General features: G+C 37.3%; 2 protein-coding genes across 2 annotated transcripts; both read left to right on the plus strand.

The window, feature by feature from the left end:
* The first annotated feature begins 7,708 nt into the window (after nucleotides 1–7,708).
* Nucleotides 7,709–8,206, plus strand: LOC145060490 (uncharacterized). The gene has a single exon (XM_079008143.1). The coding sequence runs from the start codon at nucleotides 7,709–7,711 to the stop codon at nucleotides 8,204–8,206; it is 498 nt and encodes a 165-aa protein (XP_078864269.1).
* A 71-nt stretch (nucleotides 8,207–8,277) lies between these two features.
* Nucleotides 8,278–13,222, plus strand: LOC145060491 (uncharacterized). Its single transcript, XM_079008144.1, has 4 exons — nucleotides 8,278–8,770; nucleotides 8,915–9,258; nucleotides 9,694–10,346; nucleotides 13,138–13,222. Exons 1-4 carry the CDS (start codon nucleotides 8,278–8,280, stop codon nucleotides 13,220–13,222), a joined length of 1,575 nt encoding a protein of 524 aa, XP_078864270.1.
* The last annotated feature ends 513 nt before the right edge of the window (nucleotides 13,223–13,735 follow it).

The raw sequence follows: 13,735 nt of genomic DNA on the forward strand, positions 1-13,735 counted from the left end.
TTCTCCCAACTTTCTTGCGTTCTTGCCTCGTTTTCCATGCCTGTGCTAACCCGAAGCCTCGGTTACCTTGCTCAAGTCCCGAAGGTCGTTTATGCTCTCGAGATTCCCGAGAATCCCGAGAAAATCCGCTTTCTCGAGTCGAAGTTCTGCTCGGTTTTCATCTCGCCTTTTTCCGACTTTTCAAGTGAGTTCATACCCCTTAATTAACCTTTTAAATGTTCTATAAATGCTTTTATATGCTTTCAAGGGGGGATACAAGTAAAACACACGGTTATTATCGTGTGTTATATAAAGTTTCATTATACACGTTTTATCAACAGAATCATATGTGATTTATAACACTTATAGGGAAATTTTCGTATGCAAAATATATCATCGATAACATTATATCTTTTGAAATGAAAAATGTAGTTATATAAGTATAAATAAAACACTCTGCTTAGACTGCATGTATATGTGTCTAACTTAGACACTATAAAAATTTATAATTTCATAACAAGTGATTCATTTTCTAGGGATTTCTAAACAAACGAGACACACTTTTTGAAAACTATAATAGGTATAGTTTTATGAGAACATTACTAACTTTTACATACTAGAAACACTATTTTCAAGAAGTCACTTTCACATACAAGAACAAACGAACATTTTAACACGTAAATCTGTTTCAAGTCCTGTATTATTTGTGAGACATTAACTTCACGTACATTCGAGTACACATTTCAAGTCCTGTATTATTTAACAGAATCCCTTGGAGGGGGAGCCTGGTGTTTGTGTATAGATCTATACGGGCTTGACAACCCCGCGCCCTGACTGTTAGCTACAGTACACCATTTTGGGTGACAAACGTCAGAACATTCCAACGCCTGAACAACGTTGTGTATAGGCAAATGTAGTCAATAGCATGGTTATAAAACTCACATAAGGTATTAAAAAGACATTGATTTACGGGGTTTTTCAGACGTATTGGAAATTCTATACGTACATACATTTTCTAGAAACAAACATTGGTCATGATAGAAGGCTACATTTATGCTAGTAAAAAATATGGGATTTTCTAGGAACAAACAAACAAAAACAAAACATTTGATTTCATACAAACATTGTCATTTAACACTTATGAAACTCACCAGCTTAAATGGTGATCTACTCTTTCAAAATTACTTGTATGTCCCAGGGATTCAGTAATTACAGGTAACAAACAGCTTTTGAAGAAGGGACGTTGCGGCGCCAGTTTAAATTCATATTTTGGCATCATATTGTAACTGGTTTTGAACATGTACCTTTTAACAATGTAAACTTTCAATTATATATATGATGGTTGTATTGCTTTCTTTACTAGGTATTCATTTTTTACACTACCACAGGAAGTCATCCGCCCCCGAATGTTTCCGCCGTTCCGGTTTGGGGGTGTGACATTGGGAGACAGGAACTCCTGGGAAAACCTTTTCCGCTCGACCTCAGGTACAAAATCATCCCTGAACATCTCAGTTCACCTCTCCCAAGTCACCGAAGCATGCTCTGCAATAGTGTAATCTGCCGTCACAAACTTCCAGCAGTCCTTCGCTCCTAAGCGAAGTTGGTTTAGTGCGAAATGAACCCTCTAATTCTCCGGAGAGGAGCAGGTATAAAAACATCCCTAGACATCAGAGATCCATCTCATAGCAGCAATCAGATCCTGGATCCCATCAAAATTGGGTGTCTTCGTGTAGGTAAACTCCTAGTACCACAACGAATCACCCCCCCCTATGGTCTCACAGCAGCAATAGTTGCGGTGGCTGTAGCAGTAGCAGCCTCAGTGACAGCAGCATATCACTCATCAAAAGCTTCAATCAGCATGATATTGATAGACCCAAACATCTCCAGAATATCCTCTCAAATTGTTGCGGCCACCTGCATGGAAACAATCTTGAGAATCTCATCACCGCTGGCACTCGACTTCTCGAGATCGTTGGATAATGAACCTTGGGTGAGCACCATACTAAAACACACAATAAAATCATCAGAAATCAGGCTAAAACGCATATACCAACACTCCCAGCCATACAATCCCTTTAGTTCCTTGAGGTTACTCCTCGAGCTGCATACAGATCCAATGTTTCTAGTAGTACGAGCCCAACACTACCTTCCACACCAATCCGTATTTGACTCGAGTCATCCACTCAAGACCCCAAGGACTCTACCTCCTTAATTCAGCTTTGGACTCGCCCTGCTGGTACCTTAGAACCACAACTAAGCGTCTAGACACCGACTATATACTGCTCCATGCACTACTCTACCTCATGAGATCTCCACTGCCCTTGCAATTTTCTTTGTTTATGCCGGTTATACATAACACGAGACTCAATAAACATTCAAATAAATGATCCTACCTTAAATCCACAACCAAACAAGGAACAAGAAGAAAGGATAAATTAGGCATTTTGAGGCTATAAAATCCTAACTATGTATAGCTATGTAGCATACACTAACCAAATAGTAAAGACAGGTTCAATCCTATAAGAATGAACTCCTAGTCTAAGGCATCACAAATCAGGAAACATTACCACACTATTCTTGCAAGATTCCTTAGCCTACCACCAACTAGCATGCAATTCTATCAGCTCATAATATAGATATATCTTATCTGCACTACTCATAATATAAATTGAGATATTTTGGGAAACTAACTATCGAGCACTGGTTGATTGTACACACTGCTTCTCTGGGTTATTCTCATGTAAAATTCTTCATTACTTTGTTAAGTTCTTAAAAAATTTCAGATCCTTAGTTTGAGTCTAGAATCACCCAGAGGTTCATCCAAATCCCTCAAACCAGGGCTCTGATACCAAATTGTAACACCTCAAATTAAGACTAAATGTTTTTATTTTTAATTTACAAAAAATTAGTTTCGTAAACCAAGTTATCAAACACATAATTGTTCAAAACACCATTATTACAAGTATTTGAGTTCTCAAACTCTCCTGGTAACAAATCTCCCAACGAGTGTGTACAATTAGACCGTCGACTTCCTGCGGTCCTCGAAAGTAGCTGCCACATATAAATCAACAAATGTATGCAAGAAGCTTAGTGATTTCCCTAAAATACCACACACAACACAACACAAGTAAACAATTATGGGTTATCAGCAACCCTGGGGACTATCAGCAATCCTAGTGATACTGAAGGCCTTATGCACATATTATCCCTAACCACAAGGATCATTCATGTAGTTTACTCTAAATTTAAATTTATTAAATTAATTTTCTCTCTTGAAAACTCACCCCTTTAAATGTGTTTTGCTTATATATCAAAAAAGTTATGTGTCCCATTTTTACGCTTCGCATAAGGCCTTCAATATCAATGGACCTATCATGCACAAAAACTCCAAACCCTAAACTTTCGATGTTACATCTTTTCTTGTAATAATGAAAACAATGTCATTTTCCTTAAGTGGGCATTTTCCCTTATCAATTGTTTTCTCTACAAGTAATCACTTCTATTCTCAAATAACAAAACATTCATGCCTGTAACTTTATAGATTTAAAATAGTAGGTACTAGTCACGGTTCATGCTTTTTCATATATATATATATATATATATATATATATATATATATATATATATATATATATATATATGTGTGTGTGTGTGTGTGTGTGTGTGTGTGTGCATATCAAGTGCTTTCCCGTATCATACCACCGTCCAGTAGCAGCCACCACCATTGATCTAGTAGTAGTCATCACTGCCAAAACCACTTGGGACCATGTTGACGCTATTATTCTCTAGTGGCTATAGTGTACGACAGCCAATGATTTATTAGATACAATTCTTGCACCTGAATTATCAACATAAGTTACATGAAAATGACTCCAAACCATCTTTGAAGAAAACAAATCTTGAGCGTCGAGCGGGGTACTTAGAGAATCGGTTCTCTTACACTCGTCTTGAAAACTTCTTAAACATCTCATCATACTGTTAAGAGATCAAGAAATTATATGACCTATGTGTTTATTGTTCTACGTGTTTATTGGGTGTTTAACTTGTTTACTCGCATACACATTTGACATTCTCTTTTGCTTCTAACATATTTTGACTTTAATCATTTAAAGACATCCAAACTTTGTGTTATTATTAGTGATGAATGGTGAATATTAGGACATGAACTTTCTCAATTCAAATAGCAGACTACTTCAAAGTTGTGACATCTCAAATTTTAGACCAAAATTTTCATTTTTAGTTTAGCAAAATTAGGGTTTCACAAGCCAAGTTATCAAATACGTAATTATCCAAACCAATTAGTATCATAAATCCCAACGAGTGTGTACAATTAGACCTTCGCATTCCTGCGGTCCTCAGAAGCACCTGCCACATATAAATCAACAATTATAAGCACAAAGCTTAGTGAGTTCCCCAAAATACCACATACAACACAACATAAATAAACAACTATGTGTTATCAGTAACCCTGGGGAGTATCAGCAGTCTCAGTGGGCTAACAACACGCCATGTGGGTTATTAAGAACCCTAGAGACAATCAACAGTCTCAGTGGGCTAGCAGCATGCCCTGTGGGTTATCAGCAACCCTAGAGAGTATTAGCAGTCTCAGTAACAACATCACACAGTAATAAAAAGCTAGACCCTGTTGGTCATCACAGATACAACTATTCTACCACACAGGTAAGAATAAGTGAGGAGACTCACCTGATATCGACGACAAGTAAACCACACACCCGAACTTTCGAAACTAGACACCGCCTAATCAACGAAATAATTATCCCAAATTAATAATTCAATTCTAAAACTCAACTCATAAGTCCAAATCCCATAATAAGTCCTCCAACGTCAAAAAGACCATTTTGCCCTTCCCATGGTCAAAAACCCTAAATCTTGACCAAAGGTCAAGAGTCAACAAAAGTTAACTGCCCATCGATTATGTTGGGCATACCTCTTCTTACGCAGGGCATACTACTTGAACGACGTATGATTGGGGTCGGAATCGGCTACACAGGTTGTAGCCAGGAGTACGCGTGGCATACTCTGTTTGTTCCCACTTTTACCAAATGTGTATTTTAATCCCTTAAGACGACTATCCCAACCATAGATCTGGCCAATTTAAGATGTCTTATTCCATAAAGTCATCGACTTTAAGCCTTTGCATGGCTAGAAAAGTCACAAAGCAACAATGTTAAGCTTTCAACACATTCTAAGCTACTTTGCTCATGCATGAGCCATAGGAATTCATCAAGCAATCATTTTTATTAATCTACAAGTCCTATAATTAATGAAAGGACAACTATAAACTCTTGGAGTGCTCCAAACTCATAAAGGTCAAATTTTCGGGACAAAATTTCATAAGACTTCAACCATGAAGATATAATGGAAGTCTTATCAAGTTTTAAGCTTTATACCTGAAAATGGTGCACAAAATGGAAAGGTTTCTCGATCTACAAACTTGCTAGCACCCATTCCTTCTTCTGTAGTCTCCTTCTTCTACTAGATGCACCAACAACTATCAATAAGCTTGCAAAACTCACACAACTAACTAAAACTCGGAATTAACGTGTATGGAGGGTTTGGTGGCTGATAAGGTTGATCAGATGGGGGCATAATTTTGTTTAAATAGGGAGCTGTTGGAAGTGTGTCCAAGGTCATCAACTAATTGGTGATATTTCTAATAATAGCAGGGTCCTCTTAGGTTGCCCTCAAGACTCAAATTTGAGTAGAATAAATAATAGGAGTGATTAGTTTATTAATTATTATTGTTTAATAATTAATTAGAAACTAATTGGAAAACAATTTGGGAATTAATTAACAGTTTAATTAATAAAAGGGTTGAATGTGAATTAATCAATAGGTGGTTGATCAAGGAACATTCCGGAACCCTAGAATGAAGGGGGTTGGACGAAAATTCCCTTTGGATAAAGGGAATTTCGTTCTTAGCCTATCCCATCTCACATGTATGGAAGGATAAAACCCTAGGAGGTATCCAAGGCTATAAATAGCATTTTAGGGATTCATTCCTCCTTGCTCATATTTTTGGCTTGAGTATTCGCCACCATCTTTCTCCCTCATTGTGGAAGAACTTTTCGTTAGTTCATCCCTCCTAGTTTAATATTTGTTTCTACTCTTTTGAGTTCATTGGGTGTGAACCAAGAGAGGGATTCTAGTTTGGATCCTCATCATCCAAACAAGGTGGCATGCACAAGGAGTCAAGCTTGAAGATCATTAGTTGCTAAAGAGGTTAGTATTCTTCCTTGTATTTTTTTGAATTTCATAGGGTAGAAGTAATAGTATGAAGCCATAGATCGATAGGTTGCATGTACACTTAGGTAAATCTTTTTTTTTTGTTTCGATTCTTCCATTGCCTAGTTATAAAGTGTATTTGATGCATGTATTACCCAACAGTGGTATCAAAGCCATTGGTTCATGGTTAATATCACTCTAAATCCATCTTTTCTGAAAATACTTGTTTGAAACTGAATGATGAATGAGTAATCAAAAAATTCATAATGTGATAAAACCCTAATCGGGGTTCACGACGGAACCAGAGGTTCACAACGTGAACTCAGTAGATTCGGGATTTTTGAATTTTCCTTCATTTTTTGAATTTGAAGTTTTGATAAATATGGATAAATGTCAAATTTTAATTGTGTAAATCTGAAAATAGATAAATATCATTTAAATATGTTTATTTGAATTTGAATATTTATTTATTATTTAAATAGGGATTTAAATATTTAATATTATTTATAATTGAGTTTTATAAATTTGAATATTAACCCCTCATGTTTTATTAATTTTTATATTACATCCTTGTAATTAATTTGAATTAATAATAGACAACTAAATTTAAAGTGTTTTAAATTTACCCCTTAGATATATGTAAGATTCATATATTGTATGTATAAGAGAATTACAGTATGCATCCTCGCATATTTTAAATATTGACATTGTCGGTCTTACCTCGACTAGGCTCGCCCATTCTAACGTAGGGGTTTAAAGGAGTTCTCTATGATTCCTAATGAGGTCGGTTTTTAATATGCTTCGTGCTTACCACCCTCACCGCCCTATTGCATTTTGAGAATGGAGTTACCAAAAGGGTTTGATAGTGATGATGGTCAATCTAAAAGTATTCTAAATACAAGTATAAAACATAATCCCGTTTTATTTAAATAAAAATGAATCTTATGTTATCCATAAAAGTTGCACATTCTCTTTATAACTTGTTGATGGAGCTCGTGTGGTTAACCGGCACGTCAATTTGAGAGTATAGGTAAAGAATGATGTGAGACTAGCGAATCTCAAGCATAACTTGAGTCGGGGACCACACAATTTTGTATGGGTGATTCACCATCTATTCAATGATCCGCGGCATCCCCATCATTGAATTTGAGATGAACATAATCTGATATTAACATGTCATTAATAGTCAATGAGTTTCAAAGATCTAGGAATTTCATAGTGATTGAAATTGACAAAGAGCTTTGTCTACCTAAATAACTTTGTGGTGTGTTTACGACATCCCTTTACACATCATGAATCCAAATATGGATCCTAGCCTTAATCAAATAATTTATTTAGGGTGATTATTCATTAAGGACTTATATCAAACTAATTGGAGTCTTATCTTTTGTAGATGTCGAACCAAGCCAACAACAACAACAACAACAATATTCCTCCCCCTCCTCCTCCTCCTCCTCTAACTCAAAACTCAAGCATCTCTTTAATGTCGGTTCTTAATAGGGAAAAACTCAAGGAGGATGGATCCAACTATCTTGATTGGATCAGGACCTTGAGGATCATATTAAGATATGAGAACAAAGAGTATGTTCTCGAAGAAGATGTTCCCATACTTGGAGAGAACCCTGCCCCAGAAGAAGTTACAGCCTACAACAAGCATTATGATGAATCTACCAAAGTGGCTTGCCTTATGTTAGCGACCATGTCTTCTGGTCTCCAGAAGAACTTTGAAACATGGGGTGCATTTGACATAAACCAACAACTAGAGGAGATGTTCCAAGAACAAGCTAGGAAAGAACGATTCAAGATCGTTAAGTCCCTCATGGCATGTAAACTACAAGAGGGAGCTTCTGTGTGTACGCACGTCCAAAAGATGAAGTCGTACATAGACAGACTTGGGAATCTAGGTGTCGAGCTACCTAAGAAGTTGGCCATTGACATGGTTTTGAACTTGCTACTAGTTCATATTCGCAGTTCATCATGAACTTCAATATGAATGGACTTGACAAGACCTTGATGGAGTTGCATGGAATGCTCAAAACTGCTTAAGCGAGCATGAAGAAACCCAACAACTCTAACCCTACTGCTCCAGTTTTGGCTGTTGATTGTAGTTCTGCTAAAAGGAAAAGGGCACCTCAACCCAAAGGAAAGGGTAAGGTCGGACAGTCTGAACCTGCTCCCAAGAAAAGGGATCAAGCTAAAATAGCTCCTTCTACTGATCCAAGTGAAGCCATTTGTTTTTACTGCCAAGAAAAGGGACACTGGAAGTGTAGTTGCCCTAAATACCTCGAGGACCATAAGAAGGGCAAAGTCAAGGTGGCTAGCACTTCGGGTATGTTCATGATAGAACTCCATAGCACATCTATTTCTAGTTCTTGGATTCTTGATACAGGGTGTGGTACTCACATTTGCTATGATATGCAGGGACTAAGACAAAGTAGGAATTTGAAGCATGGTGAGCTCAACCTAATCATGGGAAACAGGCGCAAGTCAGCTATTACAAGGATTGAGAACTATGAGCTCATGCTTAGTGGTGGTGTTTATCTTTGTTTATTAAATTGTTGCTACTCACCTGATATGGCACGGAACATTATTTCCTTTCATGCACTTTATAAGGATGGTTGTCATTTTTCTTTTGATAATGATAATGGTAACATTTTGGTTTATAAGAATGATTGTTTTATTTTTAAAGCTAGTCCTTTTAAAGGTGTGTATGAAAGTATTGTTTGTGATGGTGATATTGATAAACTAATAATGAATGTTGGTTCGTATAATAGTGAATTAGATAAATCATGTTTGTGGCATTGTCAACTTGGGCATATAAACAAGAAACGCATTGCCAAGCTCCAATCTGATGGAATCTTGGAATCATTTGACCTCAAGTCGGATGATGTATGCAAATCTTGCTTACTTGGCAAGATGACAAAAGCGTCATTCATAGGCCACTGTGAAAGAGGCAAGGATTTGTTGGACCTCATCCACACAGATGTTTGTGTACCCTTCAAATTCGCCACAAGACATGGAGAAAGATACTTTGTAACTTTTACCGATGATTTCAGTAGATATGGATATATCTATCTAATCAAGCATAAGTTAGAAACTTTCGAGGTGTTCAAAGAGTTTCAAAATGAAGTAGAGAACCAATTGGGCAGAAAGATCAAGATGCTCTGATCCGATAGGGGTGGAGAATACTTAAGTCTTGAATTCTACGATCATCTTAAGAATTGTGGAATAGTTTCACAATTGTCTCCTCCCAGAACACCACAGTTGAATGGTGTAGCTAAAAGGAGAAATCGAACCTTGTTGGACATGGTTCGATCTATGATAAGTCGAGCTACACGTCTGATATGTTTTTGGGGGTATCCCTTAGAGACAACCGCCCATATCCTAAACCTCGTACCTAATAAGAAGGTTGCTAAAACACCCTCTAAAATGTGGAGTGCAACACATCCTTCTCTAACACATATAAAGGTTTGCGGATGCGAAACTTTTGTTCGTCGCGAGGCGAATGACAAGCTCAAACCCCGGTCAGAGAAGTGTTACTTCATTGGTTATCCACAAAATTCGTTTGGATACTTGTTCTACAAGCCTTCGAAAAATAAAGTGCTTGTTGCTCGAAGGGGATTCTTCCTTGAGAGGGATCTCATCTCCAAAGAGGACAGTGGGAGCCACATAGACCTTGAAGAGCTTCAAGTGATAAATGAAGAAGAATCTTTAGTAGACACTAGCACTCAACCTGAGGAGCAACAACCTGTTGAGGAACCTCAACACGAGGCTGAGCAACCTATTGAGCAAAATGATATATATCCACCTCCCCTTCACAGATCCAATACAGTTTGTGCTCCTCCTGAGTTCTATGGTTTTCATTTGAGCACAGAAGGAGACGCATTGATCAGTGATTGTACACTGGTTGATATGGATGAGCCATCCAACTATAAGGAAGCGATGGCAGGCACTGAGGCTGCTAATTGGAAGGAAAGCATGGAGAGCGAGATTCAGTCTATGCATGACAACCAAGTTTGGAATTTGGTTGATCATGCTCTTGGCACTAAAATTGTCGGGTGCAAATGGATCTTCAAGAAGAAGAAAGGCATGGAAGAGAATGTACACACGTTCAAGGCTAGGTTGGTTGCAAAGGGTTACACTCGGACTCAAGGAATTGATTATGAGGAAACTTTTTCACTAGTAGCCAAGATCAAGTCTATTAGGGTATTACTTGCCATAGCAGGTTTTCATGATTATGAAGTATGGCAAATGGATGTGAAAACCGATTTCCTTAACGGAAAGTCATAAAGGAAGTGTACATGGCACAACCTGAGGGCTTTATAGATCCAAAATATCCAAATAAAATGTGTAAGCTTGAAAGGTCCATATATGGACTAAAACAAGCGTCTCGCAGCTGGAACCTTTGCTTTCATGAAAATATCAAGGAGTTTGGTTTTTCAAGAAGTGAAGGAGAGTCATGCGTATATATCAAAGCTAGTGGGAGTAATGTAGCCTTCCTAGTTTTGTATGTGGATGATATACTCCTTATAGGAAACGATATACCGACGTTGCAAAGTGTTAAGACGTGGCTTGAGAGTTGTTTTGCTATGAAAGATCTAGGAGAGGCTGTGTACATACTTGGTATAAGGATATATAGAGATAGATCAAAACGTCTAATAGGACTGAGCCAAAGTACATACTTGGATAAGATCTTAATGAAATTCAAGATGCAGGACTCCAAGAAAGGTTATCTACCTATACAATATGGCATGAAATTGAGTAAGGCTCAATGTCCTGGTTCTAGTGATGAACAAGAAAGAATGAGTCGAGTCCCATGTGCTTCTACTATAGGATTGATTATGTATGCCATGACATGTACTCGTCCTGACATCTCATTTGCTCTGAGTATGGTGAGTCGTTTTCAGGACAACCCAGGCGAAAGTCATTGGACGGCAGTAAAGAACATTTTGAAATACCTAAGAAGAACAAAGGATATGTTCTTGGTATATGGGGGTAAAGATGAGTTGAAAGTTACAGGTTATACAGATGCTAGTTTCCAGACTGATAGGGACAACTCATGTTTGCAGTCAGGATGGGTATTCTTGCTCAATGGAGGAGTGATCACTTGGAAGAGCTCCAAGTAGTCGACAGTGGCAGACTCTACGTGCGAGTCAGAGTATATAGGCTATAGCAGCTAGTGAAGCTGCAAAAGAAGCTACATTGCTGAAGAATTTCATTGATGATCTTGGTGTCGTTCCGACCATCAAGGATCCCTTGGAAATCTTCTGTGACAATGAGGGTGTAGTCGTTTTGACTAAAGAACCTAAAGACCATGGTAACTCAAGACATATACTTAGAAAGTTCCACTATGTAATACATCGAGTCGAGGATGGAGATATTGTTGTGAGTAGAGTATTGTCAGAGGAGAATCCAGCCGATCCATTCACTAAACCACTATCAAGGATCAAACATGATGGTTATACTAGATCTATAGGCATTAAATTTTCTGAAGATATGGTGTAGTTTTCTAGTTGTTTAGTTTGATAATCTTTGAAACATTTAACAATATTAATTTGTAATAGAATTGATGTTTATTTTGTGGAGACTTAATAAAGTGTTGGATTGCTATCATTTCTATTTATTTATTACGGTGTTTCACTTTTGCATGTTTAGAACCCACTTCCCGAGTACTAAGTACTCAAATCTCCACAGTTGGTCATACTCTTGGAAGTAAGTAATGTGATTCAAGACTGTCATGAGTGTTGGTGGATTGACCATTTTGATTGAGCATGACATAGTGATTGTGTCAACACTTATGAGTACTTAATAGTGATTTATGTATTGGATCAACCCGCACTTAGAGATTACTTCATGGATTAAGTCACGAGTAATTCTAAGATGATAATATCTTCTGCTCTTCAAACCGAGATACACGTGGGGCTTTGCTCTAAGATTCTGTTATGCACTGGTAGACTCCAACGCTATCCATAACTGGTGGATATAACGGGTGTATTCATGTGTGACATAATGAAATAGACAAAGACTATGTAGTCAAAGTTTATTCGTCCCTTCTGCCTTAATTGAGAAGCAATATCTGTGGGCCCCTCGATGATTTGGTGCTGACATCTTAAATACGTGGCCGGGTGCTGACTAGAATTGATGTGTTCGATTTAGTAGTCAAATGCAGTCATCACAAATCTATATCGGGAAACATAATCTTGAATTCTAAGATGGACCATTATCCATGTTTCGAATTCATACATATATCATGAGGATGAAGAAATAGTTGATCACTTATCTGAGGGCTGAAATTGATTAGATCAGACTTCGGCAGATACATTGGATGACATTCTCTCTGTTGATTATTAGATAGATATAAGACCATATATAGTTGATGACTTATCCAAGTGGGATACTGTTAGAAGAGTGTACAAGGTCATTAACTAATTGGTGATATTTCTAATAATAGCAGGGTCCTCTTGGGTTGCCCTCAAGACTCAAAATTGAGTAGAATAAATAATCAGAGTGATTAGTTTATTAATTATTATTGTTTAATAATTAATTAGAAACTAATTGGAAAACAATTTGGGAATTAATTAACAGTTTAATTAATAGAAGGGTTGAATGTGAATTAATCAATAGTTGGTTGATCAGGGAACATTTCGAAACCCTAGAATCAAGGGGGTTGGACAAAAATTCCCTTTGGATAAAGGGAATTTCATTCTTAGCTTATCCCATCTCACATGTACGGAAGGATAAAACCCTAGGAGGTATCCAAGGCTATAAATAGGGTCTTAGGGATTCATTCCTCCTTGCTCATATTTTTGGCTTGAGTATTCGCCACATTCTTTCTCCCTCATTGTGGAAGAACTTTTCATTAGTTCATCCCTCCTAGTTTAATATTTGTTTCTACTCTTTTGAATTCATTAGGTGTGAACCAAGAGATGGATTCAAGTTTGGATCCTCATCATCCAAACAACGTGGCACACAAGGATTCAAGATTGAAGATCATTAGCTGCTAAAGAGGTTAGTATTCTTCCTTTTATTTTTCAGATTTCATAGGGTAGAAGTAATAATATGAAGCCATAGATCCATAGGTTTCATGTACACTTAGGTAAAGCGTTTTGTTGTTTCGTGTAACGCCCATAGATCCGGGCTAGTCAATTTAGAGGCAATAAGTGTTGAAAATAACTTTACGACAAAAGATTATTTAGAATAAATAATCTTAACCAACTTGTAGTATATGTTACAAGATTTCCGTACATATAAAGAACGCCAAAATCCGAGTTATAACGAAGAAGTTATGACCCGTCGAAGTTTCGCGACCGAACCGGCACGATACCGAGAAGCGTAAATAGTGAATTTATGATAGACTGACTTTTAGCCTATGCAACCTAAACGAAAGTCGTAGAATATGTTAAACCGATAGCGTCCATAAAAATAAAACCTAAATCTGACTTCGTATGAGATTCTTATGATTTTTCGAAGTTTCGGCGTAACAGTGTACAGCCCGAAATTCGAATATAAG

This window comes from Lactuca serriola, chromosome 6, assembly GCF_051521515.1.
Source record: "Lactuca serriola cultivar US96UC23 chromosome 6, Lser_US96UC23_V15, whole genome shotgun sequence".
Lineage (NCBI taxonomy): Eukaryota > Viridiplantae > Streptophyta > Magnoliopsida > Asterales > Asteraceae > Lactuca > Lactuca serriola.

Bases quoted from the DNA above. Each gene is read 5' to 3' on its own strand.
- LOC145060490 (XM_079008143.1), top strand. From the start codon at position 7,709: ATGTCGGTTCTTAATAGGGAAAAACTCAAGGAGGATGGATCCAACTAT.
- LOC145060491 (XM_079008144.1), top strand. From the start codon at position 8,278: ATGAAGAAACCCAACAACTCTAACCCTACTGCTCCAGTTTTGGCTGTT. The intron at 8,771-8,914 runs GTTTATTAAATT...TTATTTTTAAAG, and splicing joins TAGTGGTGGTGTTTATCTTT to CTAGTCCTTTTAAAGGTGTG. The intron at 9,259-9,693 runs GTAACTTTTACC...ACACATATAAAG, and splicing joins GACATGGAGAAAGATACTTT to GTTTGCGGATGCGAAACTTT.